At 40.7% G+C, this 22,913-nt stretch overlaps 1 protein-coding gene across 2 annotated transcripts in view; it reads left to right on the forward strand.

The window, feature by feature from the left end:
* ARID5B (AT-rich interaction domain 5B) overlaps positions 1–22,913 on the forward strand; it is a 223,409-nt gene that overhangs the window by 35,488 nt on the left and 165,008 nt on the right. For both annotated transcript variants that reach the window (XM_083149145.1, XM_083149144.1), the window contains exon 3: positions 9,885–10,110. In XM_083149145.1, coding sequence (XP_083005271.1) covers positions 9,885–10,110 — 226 coding nt within the window. The remainder of the gene's footprint in view (positions 1–9,884; positions 10,111–22,913) is intronic.

The following is a 22,913-nucleotide window of genomic DNA, read 5'->3' on the forward strand; positions in this document are numbered from 1 at the left end:
CTTATATTGCTGCGCAACTAGTAAATGCTGTCTGCTTGCTATGACACCAAAAAGCTGCTAGTGCACTCGACTTAAGTCCCATGACTCCTGGTATATTGAAATGATGGTGGGAAAAAGAGATCTGTCCGTTCCTATTATGCCCTTAAAAAACACTCCCAAATGAAATAGGGGATGTCTGTTTTACCGTCCACTCTTGGGGTACAGTCCTGCACTATTGGAGGCCTCCTCAACAGGGTTGAATGCTGGTTCAAGTGGATGTCCAGTTACCTTGGAGGGTGGTAGGCGCTGTGAGCTTATCAGCTCCTGTGCTGAGGTTGATGGAGAGTTCGGCTGGAGGGCTGGTTCGGATGGATCTCAATCAAAGTGGGTAGAGGGGTTCTGATTCCAGGATTCAATGGGGTCTGGGTAGCACTCCTTTAACCTAACACTATTTTGTGTAAAATCAATTTCCCCATGCACGTTAACCCATACTTTCTCTGTTAAGTCCTGAAATGTATCTGTTACACCATGGGTTATGTTTTTTTTTACACCTCCTGAAGCATTAAATGCACCATTCAATTGGCCCAATAATTGTATAGTGTGTACCTGGCTTAAAACATTGGCCAGACTTTTCGGAACTCGCCTGCAATTCAAAGGTATTGCCACTATCTAAAGTAAAAATGAATAGCTTGCTCTAACAATTCAAGCATATTGTATTTAAGTACATTGTTCTATTCTATCCACACAATTGATAAGGTACTGCATTTTGCCAACTGCACCGGCAGTCGGGATCCCGATGTCGGGATACTGACTGTCGGGATCCCCGCTGTTGGAGCCAGGGGCAAACGCAGGATTTTCAGAAGGGGGTTTCCAGAGGGGCGGAGCAAAGCACGGAGATGGACACTTAGGTGTATATATATATATATACACTGTGTACATACAGGGGCGTCAACAGCAGTGTAGACCCCTGGGCATAGCAATGTATTGGGGCCCCTACCAATCCTCCAGCAGTAGGGGTGGGGGAAGCTTTGATGTCCCGCAGGTAGGGGGTATTATATCAAACCGCTCTAGCTGTTATCCTAGCTGTTCTCAGCGCTACGTTACCAGCGTAGCGTGTGCGCGTGCCACTCTAGCTGTTCTCATTGCAGCGCTACGCTATCAGCGTAATGTACACGCTACAATTGAGATGCTTTAGCGTCTGAATCCCGAGTCCTTGCAAGCCGCTAAGAAGGAGGTTATCTGGATTCAGACGGTAATGCGTCTGAATTTGGTAGGGTGTAGGGGTACATAGGGGTGCACTGTGCAAAACACTCCTAAACCTGTTCATAATGACACTAGTCGACATAACAGCTGTCGACCTTGTTAATTCCACTATCCACACCAACCCGAAGCGTGGCGGTACGCGTCCTACGACCTTTTCATACCCCCACTATCCACGTCGGCGTGGAGTTGAGAATAGAAAGTGTGGCGAGCGACCGAGCCCGAAGCGTGGCGGTATCCGCATCCCCTCGCGGGCTTCACAGGTGTCCGCAGCCCCACGCGGGGCTCGCTGCGCTCGCCACGCTTCGGGATCGGTGGCTTGCTGCGCTCGCCACACTTTCTATTCTCAACTCCACGCCGACGTGGATAGTGGGGGTATGAAAAGGTCGTAGGACGCGTACTGCCGCCCCTCACGAGGCTCGCTGCGCTCGCCACGCTTCGGGTTGGCGTGGATAGTGGAATTAACAAGGTCGACAGCTGTTATGTTATGTCGACTAGTGTCATTGTGAGCAGGTTTAGGAGTGTTTTGCACAGTGCACCCCTATGTACCCCTACACCCTACCAAATTCAGATGCATTAGCGTCTGAATCCAGATAACCCCCTTCTTAGCGGCTTGCAAGGACTCGGGATTCGGACGCTAAAGTGTCTCAATTGTAGCGTGTACATTACGCTACGCTGATAGCGTAGCGCTGCAATGAGAACAGCTAGTGGCACGCGCACATGCTACGCTGGTAACGTAGCGCTGAAAACAGCTAGGATAACAGCTAGAGCGGCACGCGCACAGAGTCTGGCAAGCTGCCAAGTTTCTGAAACAGACTGTGCGCGGGGAAACTACACAAGTACCGTGAATTATACTCCACATGATCAGTATCCAAGAATAGCCACCAAATATTATCAGAATGTACCTGATGGATAGAAGAAAAGGAACTGCGAAAACGGCTACAACTGTTGTTCTGGAAGATAAGATCATGCATTTTTAGGAAGTTGAGCAATGCTTTCTGCTTATGAACTGTTTACAAAGAGCTTGAATTGAATCAGCTAGAACAAAAATTAATAATTATAACATGGTTTCATTTGTTTGCTCTGGTGTCGCAATATCATTTAAGAACTGGTAAGAAAAGGGAAAACACTTACAAGAAGTACTTATAAGTACAAGCCTGCCTGCCACTCCTCTGAATAGTTATTGTAGATGTTTAACCAGAGTTTCATTTTATGGACGTCAAGGGTATAAGATTGAGTTTTAAAAAAAAACAATTGTACTTGATGAGCCTATTAATGAACTGATATATTTTATCAACAAGCATAATGTTTGCATGCTTCTTTAAGGCAATTGGTGGCATGTAATGTATAGAAAATTACCATAAGCAAGGGTGTAACCGGAACTTTATGGGTCCCACAGCAACATATTGAAAGGGCCCCTGTTCCAATGTTTCTTGAGAGATGCCTCTCCGCAGCAATTATTCATTTTATGCCTCGTAACAGATCTCTAGTAACCATAGTAGTGGCCTAATTAATACCTCCCCTGTTTGTAAATTTTGGAAATTTTATTATATGTGACAATATGTAAACATACAAATTATGTACTAGAAACTGTGTATATCCTTTTATTTTCCAGGTGTCCTAGGACATTTATTTAAGAGTTATAAGTGGCTGTCGGGAGTGTGGTTTCATGGGGCGTTATCGCTGATTTGCATATGCTAAACGTTCGTGTGATTCACGTGTTATAGGATTTGGTTTGTGTAATGGGACATTATCGGAGATAGAATGTTTACAAATTGCATAGCTGTGCAGGTTTGTTTGAGTCTATTTCAGCAGCTCATCATATTTCTGCATAAATGCTTTTGGCTCCATATATACCCTACTGCAGACATCTTTACTGACATTCCCAGGATTACATCACATGGACATCATCTTCTTTCATTTTTTATTCCATTTTATTTAGGCCCATCTCTAGAAGATAAAAAAGCATCAATTAATGGAGCATTTTTGCTTTAATTTTTCCTTAATAATGTGAGTGGTGTGTGATGATTGCTGCAAGAGAAAGTCGTTATGAAGGTTGTAGTTCTTTTCATGGGCTTTTGGTAATATGGGCTTGACCTGAAATAATCCTCTGTCTGAAGATGAACATAAGGGTGCCGGAGGACTCACCGGCAGTCGGTCATTTCCCCGACATCAGAATCCTGACTGCTAAAAGCCTGACACACGGGCAACAGCTATTCTCCCTCGTGGGGGTCCACGACCTCCATAGAGGGAGAATAAAATAGGTGGCGGGCATAGCGAGCCACTGTGCCCACAGCATGGTGAGAGCAGCAATGGGCTTCATTGCACTCGCCCTGCTGTATTATGCTTTTGTTAATGACCATCGGTTGCTGTTTTTACTGCAAACAAGTAACTTGTTTGAAGCGTGAAAGTCAGATTCAGATGGAAATATTGCTTAGATGTGATATTGGTTTTGTTCGTTTCAGTGGGTAGGGAAACATGCTTCTTGTTTCGCTGCATCGCTTTGTGTCTTGGAGACCATTGAACTGAATTGGGTAACCTTATGGTGTATATTCTGCTGTGCTATGCCCATAGACTGCACCGTTACATAAATTTATGCATCCTATGCTGTCAAAAGGTCATCACGGAAATGGTCGACCTATGGAAAGGTCAATATGTATTTTCACAAGATTTTGGTGTCCATGTCAACACCTAAACATGTAGACCCCCAGTTAGTTTACCACATCCCCTTTCATGGTTTGTTTGATTCATAGGGGGAAATTTACTAAGAAGTATATTCTACTTCACATGCTCCTATGAGTAGCCAATCAGAAGCTATTTCTTATTTATTTAGCACCCTCTAAACCAGGGCTGGGCAACACCGGCCCTCCAGATGTTAATGAACTACACATCCCAGGATGCTTTGCATTAGTTTTGCTATGTGGCCATGCTGAAACTGATGCAAGGCATGCTGGGATGTGTAGTTCATCAACATCTGGAGGGCCGGTGTTGCCCAGCCCTTCTCTAGACAATAGTAGACAGGATCTGATTGGTTACCCATAGCAACATCACATGTTATGTAGAATACACATCTTAGGGTACTTGCGTGTTATCACGGCACCCGATTTTACTACAAACGCAAACGTAGTGAAATCGCATCGCATGCCATTACTGTATGTCATGCAATGCGATGTGATGAGATGCGATTTTACCTGTTATAGTGGCATTTAATGTACTATACCATTAAATGACATAATTTTATTTCTGCAATCCCCCCCCCCCCCCAGTATCCACATCATCCCGAAGCGTGGCGAGCGCAGCGGAATGCCTTTTCATACCCCCACTATTCACGTCGGCGTGGAGTTGATTTTATATAGTGTAGCGAGCCACCGACCCCCGAGGGGACACGTATTATGTTACATGTATTACACATCCCCTCGCGGGGCTCGCTGCGCTCACCACGCTTCAGGCTCGGTGGCTCGCCACACTATATAAAATCAACTCCACGCCGACGTGGATAGTGGGGGTATGAAAAGGTCGGCCGTATGCGTTCCGCCGCCCCGCGTGGGGCTCGCTGCGCTCGCCACTCATCGGGATGACGTGGATAGTGGGGGAGTGCCTAAATAAATGACATTATATGTCATTTAATTGTATTGCACATTAAATGACATTATTATATGTCCAATCGGAACCGATATCTGATCGCATCGCATGTCATAAAATAATGGCATGCCATGCGATACAATGCGATTTTTTTTTTTTTTTTTTTTTTTATCTGACCCGATTTTTGTAATGTATTCACTGACAGAGAGCAGTGAATACATTACATAGGAAAATTGCATTGCATCGCGTGCCATACAATAATGGCATACGATGCAATGCGATTTCACTACCCTGAATTGCCCACTACGCAAATGCTGTAGTGGGCGCCGTGATAATACACAAGTACTCATCTTAGTAAATTTCCCCTATAATGTTTTGGGCCAGGTGCCTCGATCCCCTAACACAGCGCTTGACACACTTTACCATTCCCAGTCGTAGTCCATCTAGATGGTAAAGTATGAAAAGTAAAAAACAAATTCCAAAATACTCAACTTGTCAACTTTTTCATGTGTTGACCATAGCCATGTCGACCTTTTTACCATGTCTATCACATGGTGTCAACCTAGACATTGTCGACCTACCATCCGAATCCCCCATCAAGCATACAGGATCTAGAACCAGCATACCCAGAAAAAGACAAAATACATAGAGATGAGGGATAATTTTTTTTTTTAAGTAAATAATACAAATAGGATTTTTATTTTTGATATGTTGTTTTTGGTTCTCAGCAACTCAAATTATTTGTCATTTTAAATCTGCTACTTGAAACTGTTCCTTTAAATCATGCTAATGAAATCTCACACTATCCAACTGTGTTCATGAGCTTTGAATTCAGAGTAAAGGTCAACTGCCAATTATTCCTATAGTGTGTTTCTAAACACTTTGTACTCTGCTTAAATTACAACAGGTGGCAGGAGGAAAAATCTATATAGAAATTCCTTGTAAAAGCCATATGATTGTTTCTTGCTTCAATTTATCTTTCTATGGTACTCGAAGCCATACAATTTGATTTTAACTCTGATTTTGAAAATGAGACATTCTGCCTTCAAAGTGTGTTACATCACTGTAATCCACATACATTCCCAAACAGGTTAAAACAAAAAAATTGAACTTTAACACTGTACAAAAATATCCAGAAAGTAATTTTTCTATTGAATGTTTCAATATCGGATATACTGTATAACTTTTATTGGTACAAAATGACAACTACCTAGATCCTTTCTTGATAATGCTCAAGAATTTGGTACTTGTTTCCTAGCACGGCGCCCGTCAGGTTGATCGCATGCCTTAAGTTTTTAAGGTACTTAAGGCATGCGATCAACCCGATGAACCCGATTTTATGTCAATCACCAGTGTATTTGCCCGTGAAAGACAAAATCGCGTTGATCGGGTCCATCGCGGGCCATTATAATGGGCCGCGATCAACGCGATTTTCCCATAGAGAATAATGTTAAATTAAATTAATTTTTAAAGTTAAAATCGGGTTGATCAACCCGATTTTACATAGGGAACAATGGGAAATGGGCCAATATGGCCAATTTCTCATTGTATAGGGTTAGAAAGTATGGTTAATGTCCCCCCATTGTTAACGCCATCCCACTATTGACGCCAACCCGAAGCATGGCGAGCGCAGTGGTACGCGTCCTCCGACCTTTTCATACCCCCACTATCCACGTCGGCGTGGAGTGGATTTTATATAGTGTGGCGAGCGCAGCGAGGGGACGCGTATACCTGTGAAGTAATGCACGTCCCCTCGCGGACGCTTCGGGCTCGGTGGCTCGCTGCGCTCGCCACACTATATAAAATCGACTCCACGCCGACGTGGATAGTGGGGGTATGAAAAGGTCGGAGGACGCATACCGCTGACCCTCGCGGGCTCGCTGCGCTCGCCACGCTTCGGGTTGGCGTCAATAGTGGGGTGGCGTTAACAATGGGGGGCCATTTTAACCATCAGGGGGGGTTTGCTATTAAAATGGGGGGTTTGGGGGCTTTTTACATTGAAATCAATGTAAAATCGGGTCTCGGGGACCATTTTACATTGATTCCAATGTAAAAATCGGGTCGATCGCGTCGGTCGCATCGCATGCGATTTGGTTGGCATGCGATCAACGCGATTTTTCCGACCCGATCAATACAATCAAAATCGGTGGCGCCGTGCTAGGAAACAAGTACCAAGAATTTTTGTATTTTATTTTGCTTATCACTTTGAGCACACCTGACTCCTTTATTTATAAATTAGTTTTATTAAGAGTCTATGACTATCCCAAATATAGTGCAATTCCACAACACAAGCTGTCCATTATGTGCCAGTAGGACATACGGTTTAGCTTCTGATTTATGCAATCTACTACTGGAAGATCCTCCAATTCCCAAAAATACAGAACCACAAATGTAACTATTTTAAGGAGTTATTTACTTAGCTACTTCGAGAGCTTCCAGTTGGCAGTTCTACCTCAGAAAACGTGCCAGTGTCATCTATTTGGACATCTGGAATTGAAAAATAAACTGCCCTTCGGTTACATCTCCAGAGTGTTTGTTGGGAAACAAGAAAATGGGCATCGCACTACAATGGTTTCTGTACAATTACTTCACGGTTTTCCTTTTTTTTTATTTTAAGTACAAAAAGCTTAAATCAATATTTTGGATCTAAAAAAAAGGAACACGGATTCGATACTAGGGCATGTTCTTCAGTGAGTCAGAGTTTCAAAAAATTTCTATTAACTTAACTTCATTTCTGTAAAGATCAGCAAACCATTAGTCATCTCAGCGTGACAAGTTACATTTGCTTCTAAATGGACCTAAAAGTCTTCATTTACCATGCATCCCTGTCAGAGCCGGTGATGTGAAATAGCTGAACTGTTACACTGCGGAATTTCGTTTTTTTCCATAAATGCATTTTTATTTAGCCTCCTTTTTATTTGCTTTATTCTTTCTCAGTAATTCTATGTTACAGTTTTTTTTTTCTTGGCAGACTATGATGCCATATAATAAGCTGACCTGCAGGTAGCTGTAAACATTTTCTTTTTCTGTTTATTTTCTCTTTCCATGTTGCTATATAAGGATAACAGGTAAGCACTATTATTGGTACACAGGGCATAGTGTAGAGGTATAATAGGCCCTATTCAGACCTACTCGCTGGAGTGCAAGTGTTCAGAGCTCAAAGAGCAGGTCAATGCCGCCCTGCAAATCTGTGCAGCTGTGCACACGGGGGGTGGGGGGGGGGGGATCCATTCAGAAATATTCACCATCTAATGGATTGCTCCCTCCCTACAGCTACCAAGTCAGTCTGGACTGACTCAGTAGCTGTGAAGGCCATGGGGAGAAGGAGGACACTGCTGTCCTCAGTGGCCCTCCCTCCCACTGGCCGGGCAACACGTGCATTTACCAAGGCAATCCCAGAAACCGCCAGCGTTCTACACCCCTAAATACCAGCTGCCTGTCAATCACCTTTTAAACAGTCCACAAAGGCTGCCTTTGCATGGTTCATTTTCTAGGGGACACCATGCACATGTGCGCTTGTTTGGTAATCAAAAGAGCTACAAATTTGTAGCTCTTCAAACGGGACTGCATCAGCCCCATTCGAGATCTAGGAACCTCAGAATATTTACCTACATGTCAGAGGCAGTAAAGAGCCGATGATGTGCTTTATGTCTGCTGTTTGCAGGTGGTTTACTACTAGCATTGTCCTCTGCAGTAAATATTTGTAATGTGTTTTACCACTTGGTAGCTGAAAGCATGGTGAAGTTTTGGAATGGAGGAGCTGGGGCTTTGTTCATGCAAATAAAAATGATTAGTGGTCATGTAGTGTTCATTCTAGCACCCGCCATATTTGAAAAGACATGCAGTTCCTTTTCCCTGCCTAGGGTGTCACTGTCTGCTGTGGTGTTTCTAGCACATGTTTGATTTGCATATTAGTGTTGCTATACAGATTGCACTGTGCTAGAAACACCACAGCAGACAGCGACACCCGAGGCAGGGAGGAGGAACTGCATGGGTTTTCAAATATGGCGGGTGCTAGAATGAACACTAGTCATGTCTCGTACCACAATGGGATTGTTTCCTTTTCTTACGAAAACCGCTTTTCTCCGCCTCTTTCTGATTATATGCCATGTACATGTGCACATTATTCATTTACGTTGCAGAGCAGCAGACAAGATGTTGATATCCTAATTTTTCACCCCCATGGTCTAGTACACTGGCATGGCATGGCCATGCCCAAAAAGGGGTACTGTCCAACCAATGTCCTGACAGTTATTACATAGGCTTTAGGATGGTGGAGGGTACACTTGTGACCAAACTGGTAATTTTTTAGTACTTGGAACCTGATTTAGTATGGCCAATATTAGACGTTGTTGTAAATGTTTTTTGGTACTACAAAGATTAATCCACATAAAAAGGCTGTTTGTAAGATATCCCTCAGTTTTCCATCTAGTTTGAATAAGTCAACAAAGTGACAATGAGCCTAATTCAATGTAGTTGATTTCTTTGCTCTTACAAAAGAGAAAAAAAGTTATTTTCAAGCTCAACCTCTTTTGAAATTTCAAATTGAGAACATAGAACAATGTATTGTATGCTAGAGGTCACATTTCTATAAGTGCAAAGTGTTATGCTTTTGCTAATGGTACAAATTCCTCTTTAAAGCTGATGTGTATTTGTCTTGGGGCACAATTTATAAATCCTTGCTGAATGATCTTGTCAAAATGTGCAGGTTGTTTTTTTTTTTTTTTTTATTCACAACTAGTATAGTTTTCTTTTTGGTGCAGTTTACAATTTACTTTTACTAATAATGTTTTTATGTGCAAATATTGATATATTGGGAGTTATTTGTTTTCCCTCTCCCCCCTTCTGCACAGTGTACAATTGTACAATACCTCTATAAACACTGCCATCTGCTGGCAGATAGTGAAACCACATCTCTTTTTCACACATGCACAAACACAAAAGGTAGCAGAAAACTTTCGAAGCTTTTGCTTTGAGCAGACTTTCTAGTATATTTATGTATGTATATATTGCCATGAAGCTTTCAATCTGTTTCAATAAACTTAATTTCTATTTTGTTACAGGATGAAGTGATTGCAGTTTCAGAAAAAGTAATTGTCAAACTTGAAGATCTGGTGAAATGGGCTCAGTCGGATTTTTCAAAATGGAAGTGTGGACTCCGAGCATTACCCTTAAAGCGGAAAGATCTGGGGAAAAATGGTCAAAAAGATTGCATATTGAAATACAGACAATCCATATTAAATAGTGGGCTCAATTTCAAGGATGTCTTCAAAGAAAAGACTGAACTGGGTAACTATGCAATTTTTAATTTTGGAAAATATCCCAAAAAATATCTGCTATCCTAATTTTTATAAGGCTTGTGGAATGTGTAGAATAATAATAGGATTGTGCTGGTTACCTTCATAGTGAAGGCAGCCATTTTGTTTGTCTTATCTGAGTGTCTGTGAAAAGAGAAACAAAACATTGAGAATTCCTGAGGAGACATTTTCAAACCACAATGATAAAAGGTACCGTGGGAAAGTGCAATTGAATATCTACTTTGATTTTGTTTGTTTGTTTGTTTGTTTGTTTTTTTTACAAATATCTGCTTACATTAAAAAATTTCCACATATGAACACATAACTAGTACAGGTGTGAATTATTAGGCCAACAGTGTCTACGTTGACACGCATAGAAAAGGTTGACCTTGACAAGGTTGACACAAACTAAAGGTCAACATAAAAGTGGTTGATTAGGATTTTTCACATTTTTTTTGTTTATCAACATTTGTTGACATGGACCCCATATTCGTGTACTGCATCCACTCCAGCACTCACTATTATGTGCTCCCTCTATGCCTACATGATTTGTGAAGTAAGAAAGAGTCAGTTTAAAAGAAAAAAAACATTGACATCTCAACCTTTTCCTTGTGTCAACCTTTTGTCAAAGTCGACCCAGGCCATAACTATCTTTTTCATGTCAACTTATTGCCTCTCGACCAATATTGGTCGACATAGACAATTTCGACTTATCAACCGGATACCAGCTTGTACAGTGGTGAATAAAAATGGTTGTATGGCATATTGTACAGTACACAGTATTTTTAATGAACATAGGGGCAGATTTATTAAGCTCGGTGAAGTGATAAAATGTTTGGTTTTTATCACCAGCCAATCAGCTCCTACCTGTGAAGTTACAGGCTATGTTTGAAAAATGACAGGTAGGAGCTGATTGGCCGGTGATAAAAAAAACAGGCACTTTATCACTTCACCGAGCTTAATAAATCTACCTGCACAAGTGTGGCAAAACTTGTACTCCCCTCCAGCAATGCTCCAATTTTAGCAACCATGACATACTTTACTATTACTACAATCAACCCATATGTCTAAAATATATATATATTTTTTTATTGAACAATGCATTAAAAACAGAGATGAGTTTTTAAACATGTTAATATTATCCATGCCTCCGTACACGAATTACCTTTTGAGCTGCTGTCGTATTGAATATTTATTTGAAATGTCAGAAATTCAATCTGTAAAAGCTGTTAAATGTTTAATGTTTTTGTTTGTAATTTTTTCTTCTTTTTTTTACAAGCCACCGAAACAGTAGCATAATGTGTGTCAGGCTGATTAATGCATTTGCTTACCAGAAATCTCTGTATATGCATGTTTTGTGTAGAATTAGGTAGCATCTGTGATCACGAAACATGCAAAGTTGGCAAATAGGGGAAAAAAAGCTGAATTAATAATTTTTCGCCTTTTTATAGGGCTTTAGCAATAGAGTAGTGTAAACATTATCAGTTTAACATAAAAACATTGTTATTCATCTGGTAATAGTTTTAACAAAAGTCAAATTATTTTTGCAGACTGGTTCTTTTACTATGTACCTTTAAGTGAAGCACGAAAGCTGCAGTGTGAGCTTTATTGCCCAATAAATATGTCATTACAGGCTGACTACATTTATATTCTTTGGGTTGTTGTTTAAGCCAAGGAAGTATGCTTTTACAGGTTGACTATTTTATTGAAAGCTTTAGAGGCATTGAATAGAAAATGTTCTAGATTAAGGTTATTAAAAGAGCCATTTTATTCTAGATGTTGTTGGATTGTCAATTATAATGTCAGTTTTCTATTGCTGTGAATCATTAAAGCTTTCTCATGGAAATTGGCATCTTTAGATATATGTGAAGCAAACCTATTCACAATGGCATAAGTGCTTCAATTGTTAGCTTTGGTATATACACATTTTTAACCAACCATGTATAATAAATACACCCACCCACACACACATGATCATCTATCTATCTATCTATCTATCTATCTATCTATATATATATATATATATATATATATATATATATATATATATATATATATATGTCTAGTGTATGTGTGTCTCCGAAACACTGCCATCTGTTGGCAGCAAGTGATCTACATCTCTTTCTCTCACAGAGGCAACTTGCTTTCAAAGGTTTTGCTTCAAGCGGACTTACTAGTATATATCTATATCCTCTATATATATGTCAAGTGTTCGTTTGTGTGTTTCTGTAATACTGCCACCTGTTGACAGCGAGTAAAACTACATCACTTTCTTTCTCACACATGCACAAACACAGAGGCAATCACATGGTAGAGGCAATCACATGGTAGCAGACAAGCTTTTGAAGCAAGCTTTTGAAGCATTTGCTTCGAGGGTGCAAATCTCTCTGTGAGAGAGAAAGTAAGATGTAGTTTCACTTGCTGCCAACCGATAGCAGTGTTTCGGTGACACTAGACATAAATATAAGCATTATAGGGGGTATTTCAAAATGAATCCTGATTTCTCATCACCTCACGCTTTCACATCACCCTTTTTATATATATTTTATGACCACACTATCTTCCCCTCACCCTTTATATATATTATGACCACCACTCTTCCACCTTCCCTGACTCCTTATGTATTTTATGCCAATCACTCTTTTCAAACTACATTTTTTTTACCAACTACACTACCTTCTCACCCCTGTAATTAGCCATGCTCCAAAATAGATAGGATCTGATTGGAAAGCGGTTTACTTTGGGTGGCTGGGTTGAAGTGCTGCATATTCCTTTTTCTGACAGCTCTTGTCCTCTGCTGACCATGCATATGTTATAGACAATAGTGCATCCCACAGACAGTCAGATCCTAGTACACCATGCACCGTAGCACCTGCACCCCGGAGATAAATCCCTATAAAAATATGAAGTAGATTTATTAAATGTATCAAATTTTTAATCGATTTATTGTGCACATGCTCTCTCTTCTGTTATTAATGTATATTGGTACATATGTAAGCATTAGTGTATATAAAGCATCATAATATATTGTCAAATATAAACCTTTGACAAAGCTAAAATAGGTTGCTATGGGCATATTCTCTTTTAGCTTCTCGTTGTTATTTGATATAATGTGCTAGATAAATTATATTTAGAAGCTTATTACTTGTTTTATGAGCAACTTCTCCTTAACACTTGAAGATTGCATACTTTCCCCCCCATAGTATAGGAAATGAAGACATGGGGAAGAAAAGAAAAGGAAATGAATACAGGAACTGACATGCAGCATAGATTTAAAAAAGTTGGGATAAGTGAGGAAGCAAGAGGAACATTTGGGGTATTTAATACATTAGTTTGAGCTGATTTCCGTAAAGGATGGCAATATTTCTAGAGTTCTCTTGAAACCCTTGAAACCCGGAGTTCTCTTGCACCGGTCAGGGCCGGTGCAAGGCTCACCCACTCTGTTGGGGGGGGGGGGGGATGTGGCCATCGCTCCGTTGGGGGGCGGGTGATGGGGCCATCACTCCGTGTACGGGGACGGTGCCGGATGAGGTGATGCAGTTTTCGGGCATTGCTCAACAGGGGGGGGGGATCGGCGCTCACCTCCATCCAGGCGGCCCGGCGCACACCCGCTCCACCAGGGATCTCAGCTGCATCGCTCCACAGGGGGGATGGTGCCGGGTGATGTGGCGCGAGCCCCACCGCATCGCTCGGGGGGGGGGGCCTGAGTGAGGGGGGGGGGAGTTTCCGCCCACCTCCATCGGGGAATGACGACCTCCTGCTCCTTTCTTTCGCCTTCCAGTGGTCCTGATTATGGTAACTTGCTTTTCCTTCCCCGGAGAGTTTGTGTGTATATATGATGATTAGTGACAGGTGTGCTGGTAACTGCTCACATATAAAAGCATAGTCTGCTGTGAGCCTTAGACCAGTTAGCATGCCTGGAATCAAACATTGATGCGATAGCTATGTGTATTATAGCCATTTTGAGCAATAGTGTTAGGACCTGCAGAAAAGTGGGGTCCCGTGAAGGGGGCTGCAGGCTTAAATGCATTGATTAATTCATGAACCAAATCTCCACTATTTATTATCAGTTAATTTAGTGTGTGCAGAACCCCTACTATGTCTGTTTAAACAATGTGGTCACAAGCCATAGGGCACCCCAAAACTAGGAAAGATGAGTGCCGATGTTTAGTATATGTGTATATAATCTCCCATACATCACCTCCTTTCATTTCTGCAAGCTTTTGTAAATTTACCTTTAAGACTCTTTGGGTATTAAGAGCCCTTAATTCCCCAAAGACCACTATCCATATACTGTGTTTATGCACAAAATCAAATTCCAAGAATTGCAATGGGCTCAAACGTGGGACAATGCTATTTTCTGCGCTGTAAATAGCGCCAGGAGTGAGCTCACACAGCTATTCTAATCAGCACTCTGCAATTGCCAACAAGTGGATCTTTGTGCGAACAAAAACCTGACAAAATTAGGGCAGCAATGCGGTTTTAAGCCCTAGCATGGCACAAACACCATCACCATATAGCACTTAAGTCTCCGGCATTCTCCAATTTAGCAAGGTGCTGATTAGAATAGCTCTGGGAGGTCTCTCCCGGTGCTATTTACAGCACAGAGAATAGGATTGACCCCATTGTTGGTAATTGCAAACTGTATAAAGTTTTTACCGTTAATCAGCCTTTTTAGAAAAAAATATTGATTTTGTGTTTCTTTCTTAACGTCTTTTGGAAGGCTCTACAAATGCATCGATCGTCCATTTGGTAAACTTACTGTGTTTTATTTTGCCTTGGTTTGCTTTGCTATAAACCTTTTGTGCTCTTCTTATATCAGTCTAGAGACTTTCAAAGGGAATAGACCTCTGGAAGAAAACATTGTTCTATCTTAATTCCCTTAAGTGTTTTTTTTTTTTTTTCTCTCCAAGCTATGTATGTTAAGGTTACAAACTCTAGCACTTTCTTTTCCCACGTTTTTTTAACAGACCTATGATAGAGAAATCTCTATCTATGAGACTATTTTGTAAAGTGTGAATCAATTTATACCTTTAAAGCCAATACTGAACATTTCATTGTGTGCATCAATGATAGACTGCACTTATTCCCAGTCTATAGCTATAGTGGTGGCATCCATGTTCTGGGCTGAATGTGCCACTTTGTTTCTCAGTGAGGTTATATCACTAGTTTCTATTGAACTATCTGACAATTACTGCTTCAGCCCCCACAAAATGGCTGGGTTATAAAACATAACTTTCCAATACCTACAAAATAATTATGTACTTTGCTTTAATGAATTTAATTGTAGGATGTGTATGAACAAAACCTGGGAGAAAAATATTCTTTCATCCTTTTTGGCACCAAAAAAAAATTCTTAAGTTCTCATATACATACTTTATGGTGTGGAATGAACAAGGTGTTTTTTTTTTATTTATTAGTTTAAATTAATTTAATAACTCTATAAGAGCAAAGTTACTGTGCTGCCAAAATTATAGTTGTTTTCGTGGAAAGCATGCCCCCTTCTTGATGTAGTGAGCATATCTTTCTTCATGTGATGCTGACATAGGTGGCACCTTTTCCGATGTTCTTGGCCTGCTCCTCTCATCACCCCCCCCCCCCAGTACCAATGCAAGTTCAGTGTCTAAGCGGGTCTCAGAGGATGGGTACATGCATAGCCACATTAAGGGGAGACATCGGGGATACTGTACCCCAGGCCCCCCTCTGTCAGGGTCCCCACAGTCAGAGTAAAGCAGGGGCATTTCAAAAGAGGAGAGGACCCACGTGCAGCCTCAGCTGGCGCTATTTTTTGCGTGATTTGCATCTCTGATGCCGAGATGCTGTGCAGGACTCTGGAGAAGTAAGTATAATGTATGGGTGCGGTGTGGGCCTCCCTGCACCGCGCACACTGCACCAGAGTCGGCCCTAGCCTAAATGACACCCTAGGCAAGTTTTTGGCTGGTGCCCCCTAGCACCACCACTAGTTCCGCCTCTGACCCTGCTCCCCTTTCCCAGCACCATCAACCCTCATCATAGCTGTCATCGTTTTGAGTAGTGTGTGAGTAGCATATAGGCTGCTTCTATTTTTGCATGTGCCAAGATAGATGATACAGTTGATTTTATTTTTCTATGTGGATTTTAAGGTTGTTTAAGTTGTTCCACTACAAGAAACCTTTATAAAATAGTTCTCAATTAGGTGGAGCTATAAACAGTACCCAGACGTTATTACACTATTAAGTTTGAAAATAATATACTCCAATGGTTTACATTTAATAGAGCCATACCTCCCAAAATGACCCATCCTGGAGGGACAGAATCCTCTCTACCTGGACTTCCTTCGTAATATATGATTGCAATCACCTGCGTTGAACTACTTCATTTATAATACAGGAATTTCAACACATTCGACACCAATCAAATATTAAGAAGGAAGTCTTGATAGCCACACTGTCTTAAGTGCCCCAGACCCCCAATTCTTAATCCAGCCCTGAGTACACCAAATTACCCTTTAAGTCTCTCAGAACACCCCATACCAGTTTGCTTTTTGTCAATCTATTTGTTAGAATGAATTAGTGTCACAGCAATCACATTGTGTAGGTCAAATAATGAATGCCCAAAAGCATGAGGCTTGACAGATGGATTAGGGGAAGGATGTGTACATTATTTTTAAAAGGAGTATCCCTTATTTCATAACACAAAAGGTGAATTATCACATCAGTGCAGAGTTCTAATGGGTAGCAGTAGGAAGTGTCGTAGAAAGAAATGTCTATAACACATGTTTATTCTCTGGGAACATTTATTTACATGGATCTGTTTCACACTGATTCTGAGATGCTTGTTAATGTCTTCATGAGAACATTGCTTTGCATGTGGTTTGAGTAAACGGGCAAGGATTTGCTTGGTAAGCAATATTACTCAGACAATGCACCAAAGGCCATCTTCAGTTTGTCTCCGCTCTATTTTGTTTAGACGTGGAAAGCAAAAGATAAAGCATTGCGCTGTCAGCTAGAGACACTGCTCTTAGAAATACAGAGAGAGATGAAGTTAAATCATTAAAATAGACAGCATCATTAAATAACTGCTGGACTAAATCAGAGAGCTTGTGCTGCATGTTGATTTAACCTATAATGTGCCATAACTACAGTGGAGTCATTCGTGGGCTCTAGTGTAGTTTTTTTAAGCATCATCGTAAAGTATAAAACAGAAATACCTACCTAACATTTTATAGCCCGAAGCTTTTCGATGATCCTTTTTTGTTGGTGCCTTGCTTGATTTTTATTATGGGTTATGACTTATGAATATACTGTAAATGCTATTCTGTTCATACGCATCCATGGCCTACAAGTGGTATGTAGTGAAGTTGCAGATGGTCAGCATACCATACCTTTGAACTGTCCCAATTACAAAGGGACAGTACCGTTGATTGGAGACTGTCCCGCTGTCCCTCCCACGGGTCTATATGGGACCATTTGTTATTAATTTATTATTATTATTATTGTTATTATTAATAATAATACACAAATTAATATAAAGTGGTACCCATCACCTACATAAATTTAACTAGTGACCACCAATGAGGCTTGAGGCGCAAAGCTCAATTTTTATGTTTGTTATTTCAATATGTTTCATATCAATTTATAGGACATGCATTTAAAATAAAGTAGTATATGATATGATAAAATAAAGTGTAGATGATGCGTTTTTTTTTTAAATTTTAAGTGCAAAGTGAATTTTTTAAAACACGTGAAAACTGCCACGCAAACATTTTTATTCATCACCAGGTTTTCGTTCCAACCAGCCAGATCGGACAATAAATCTGTAGATGTATGGCCAGCTTTAGGATGTAAATCAGACATTTAAATTTCTATTGAACCAATTTTTTTTTTTTTGTAGAAATTGTTGCAGCAATGCTTTCTGTATTCTGTAGTAATGCTGTATTACAGTATGTTTTTCCTTCCCAGCAAATGAAATGAACATACTTTTAGTACACATCTTGGCAGGAAAACAGCATTCCTATCTAAAAACACCTTAAAAGCTGTCTGGTTTTGTTTTTATTCATTTCCTTTGCTTTAGTCAATGATTGATCTTTTACCCTAGAATCTGCGCTGTTCCTGCAAGATTAGCATTTGTGAGATCATGTTACCATGCTCCAAATGTTTAAGGAGGATGAGGTGCTCTCTGCAAAGTTCACGAGTATGTAAATGAGTCCTCAAGATTTATCACAGTTGTGTCTGTTTTGTTGGATTACACTTTGTACTGCAGAAAGATGAAATAATAGGAAGGCTTTCACTAGTTAAAGGGTTACTTACCTAATTAGTGTACTGTGTGTGTATAATGTATACAGTATGTATATATATTTCTTATATAGCGTACACATATTCCACAGCACTTTACAGAGAATATTCAAACATTCACATCAGTCCCTGCCCCAGTGGAGCTTACAATCGATATTCCCTATTACATGTCATGTACATGCACACACATTGCCATTCTAGGGTTAATTTGTTGGGAGCCAATTCACTTACCAGTATATTTTTGGATTGTGGGAGGAAACCGGAGCACCCGGAGGAAACCCACACAAATACAGGGAGAATATACAAACACCACACAGTTAGGGCCATGGTGGGAACCGATCCCATGACCTCAGTGCTGAGAGGCAGTAATGCTAACCATTACATAAAGGTTAAATTGTTCTTGCCTTATGCCTCATGGTGTCGCCACTAGGAAACAAGAATGGTATCAGCCTGCAGCAGTAATATTCAGTGGGATTTAATGGTTCCTTTTAACAAGCATTCCATGTCCTGTTTTCTCCAACTCAGGAGAAAATTGATGAAAAAAATATATGATTTACTAATTATAATTAACTTGGATTAGCTATTTTAAATCTTAATTTTGTTTACTATTTTAAACACATTTTGAACTATCTTTTATTTTTTTCCATTTAAGTATTAACGGAACGGAGATCAAGCTTCTAATGCTACTGCTCAGGCTATAACTGGCATACATATATCCCCCAAGACTAGCCAGTCTACCTGTTATCACTCAGTATTTCTGAGACAGATTGGTTTTGGCTGCCTTGGCAATTTTACATGGACGTTAAAGCAGCCTTACTGGTGAATGTTAAGACGTAAACCCTTTAGGTTCTAAGGCTAAAGACTAATGTGCTCTTTAAAAAAGTCAACCAAACATTTTTGCTAGTCCCTAGCAAGAATAGAAGCTTGGCAAGCTGTGATAGTGGCACCATCCACCATATATCAACTTTCTTATATTATATTTAGTATCGCTACATTTGTGATCCATTTTTTTGACCAAAAAAAAGCATTTTTGGGTTGTTGGTTTTATTTTTGTTTGTTTATGGAAGTAAACTTTTTTGGTCGTCAGTACTTCTGAGACATTGATTGATTGAAAATATCTTTTGAAATTGAGAGCACCGAGAAAGTATTGAGTCATTTTTATGTTCTGCTTATTGAAAGGCAGCAAATGTGAGATAAATAAGGAAAAATCAATATTTGAAGTTCAGTGTTGAACCTAAATGTTGTTTTGATAGAATGTGCACACTTTGTTTTTGTGATGTTTGAGTTCCCTTTCCAAATAAATGGATTTTGACAGTGTTTCAGTTGATTGTTTCTATCTTTGGTGGTAGAAAATAGGAGTAATTGCTGTATTGGAATAAGCAACATGTTTTTTTAATTAATAAAGGGCCTAATTCAGACCTGATTGGAAGGGGACGATTTCGTCCCTGTTCCAATGGTGAGGGGTCTGCACATGTGCAGACCACTTGTGCGAATGCCTTCAGCAAGTATCACATTCACAGAGGCATTTGCACGGGTAGGGGAGGGATGGCGGTGGACAGGGGAGGGCAACAGGGCATTGTATGCATGCCTCTGGGAATGCAGGTGTGGCAATTAGCACCGCCTTCTTTTTCGGCAGATAGCGGCTGTAATAAAAGTCAGTTTAGACTGACTTTAATTACCGAAGGCAGGAGAAATCACTTGATGGCGAGCGACCATCGACTGCAAGGGGATGTGTTGGCAAACACATCCCCTCACATGGTACTGAGGGGATTTGTGTAGTGTGCAGGGGGTGGGGGTGTTCTTAGGAGCTGCAGGAGCACGCTTACCCGCTTGCTCAGAGCCGGCCCTAGCCTAAATGACGCCCTAGGCAAGATTTTGGCTGGTGCCCCCTAGCACCGCCACTAGTTCTGCCTCTGACCCTGCTTCCCTTTCCCAGCACCATCCACCCTTATCATAGCAGTCATCATTGTGGTGCTCCTACCCGCAATATTTTAAATAGAAACAGTGCACACACTCGGTGCACAGCCCAAACAGGGGTGTGTTCTTGTTGGGAAGGGGCATGGCCACACAATAGTACCCCCAATTCAAATTATGCCACACAGTAGTGCAACTTTATTCACATTATATCATGCGATGGTGTCCCTTATTCACGTTACATCACACAGTAGTACCACTTTACCTTATGTACATTACTCCTCATATTATTCACATTATACCCTTCGAAAAAAATCCTGAGAAAATATTGTATTTTAAGCACCTCCCTGGCCACACTGCAACCCAGCACAAAGCAGTGTGTGCTGGGCAGAGGAGAAGAGCTGCAGTGCATCTGTCACTTAAGGGGTGGGGGCCCGGGGCCCCCACTGGGCCCTTCCATCAGACTTTGGCCTGGGTAATTTGTACCCCCTACCCCTTTCTCTCGGCAACCCTGATAATACCACACAGTAATGCCCCTTACACATGACACACACTATTAATGTCCTTATAAACATAATGCCCCTTACACATTATGCCAACTTTTATTAATGCCCTTATACACATGACACACATGATGCCTGTTACACATGTCACACATTATTAATGCATTTTGTACATGACACACTAAATGCCCCTTACACATATGCTGAACACTATTGCACAACCAACCAACCCACCCGCAGACAGCACTCGCACAGCCGCTAACACTGTGACCTCTGCCTCTGCTTGGATACAGATGTTTCCGCATACATCTTGCCTCAATAGGCCATGCAGCTCCTGGCCAGTTCTGCTAACGTTGGGTGCTTTTTTTGCTGAAAATTTGTCTTATTTGCATTGTTATGTTACCAGGTCACACAAGGAGCTTCCGATGATTAAAATGATATGCGGCATGCCTATATTCTGTGTGCGACTGTGGCTGTACCTGCATACGGAATGCTATGTTACAGTGATTTCCATGAATACACTATTTCATATGCAGATACAGCCTCACTCACACACAGAATGCTGCATATCATTTTAATCAGCAGAAGCTGCTGGTGCCCCCAGGCATTCCAAATGCCCTAGGCAGTTGCCTAGTTCGCCTATGCCTAGGGCCGGCTCTGCGCTTGCTAGGCAGCGAGTGGGTCCGGATCAGTCCCAAAGTTTCTTCCATCATTCTATAATGAAGTGAAATTTAAAAATCACTTTTTGAAATCTTTGTTTACACATCTAGTTTTACTCTTTCAGGTTCCCATAAATTACAGACATTGGGGGGAAATTTACTAAGATTTGTATTTTACTTCACATGTGATGTTGCTATGGGCAACCAATCAGAATCTACTTCTTATTTATTTAGCACCCTCTAGAAGATAGTAGACAGGATCTGATTGGTTGCCTATAGCAACATCACATGTGAATTAGAATTCACATCTTGGTAAATTTCCCCCAAAAATAATGCAACATGTAATTTCTGAATGCCTCAAAATACCCCAAATATATGTACTTAGAGAGTAGAATACACAAAAAAATAAAATCAAAATCAATATATATTAAACCTATTGTGGCCTCTTAATAGGTTTCCATTTATGTCAGACGCCTGGAGGTTAAAAGGTTAATACATATAACCACTATCTCTAACTTTAGGTATTTATTCCAATGTACACTCTTGAATGATCTTATGGATGTAGTCTTTGATAAGTAACCTTGGAAATCAATATCAATGCAATATGAGGCAAGATTAAGATTCAGATGTGAAGGTGTAATCCCAATATAATTATTTTCAAGTATGTACCTGTCCATATAGGCAATTTTAATCTCTTCCTTTGTTACTATTAATGGACTAATTCCAGCCATGAATGTAAAGTATTTTATAAAGTTGGCTAAAAACTAAAGCTGGGTTTATCAACAACAGATGAAGTTGAAATTTTATCACAGTGGACATTGCATCATAGCTAAAGATTAAGTGAAAAATGTGTGCCGTTTTGTAATACGGTTGTAATTAGTTTATCTGTGTTTATCTCTGAATATGCAAGGTAACTGTAAAATGTTTCCTGTGCTGTATTGCACAGTTAACTGCGATAAATTACTCAATCTGTAGATCTAATCCCAGAAAGCTACCATACATCATTTTCAGTTAGACTGCAATAGACGACGCAATGGTATAGACATCCTGTCACTTTCCAAAGAACTACAGGTACCGCCCTGCTCTGACTGGAAGTTTTTGTGTCAATAAGGATGAATCAAGGTGGATTTGTGCAGGCTGCTGCTAGGGAAGGAGGCATGTTCCACTGGATGACAGAAGGAGGGGTGCACAAACACTGATGTCTGAAGTTGTAGTTACTTCAGCAACAGAAAGGGCAGAGAGGTGGTTTGGCTTACCACCTCATCCATTTAATTCGGGACACATATTTATTACACAGGTTCTGTGGCTGATTAAAACCAGGTGAAATGGTGTCTTCAAGTCAGCCAGCCACAGAACCTGTGTAATAAATATGTGTCCAGAATTAAAGGGATGAGGTGGTAACCCTAGAGGTGGTGGATCATAGTGTTCATTCTAGCACTCGCCATC

Source organism: Crinia signifera, chromosome 6, assembly GCF_055691185.1.
Source record: "Crinia signifera chromosome 6, ASM5569118v1, whole genome shotgun sequence".
Lineage (NCBI taxonomy): Eukaryota > Metazoa > Chordata > Amphibia > Anura > Myobatrachidae > Crinia > Crinia signifera.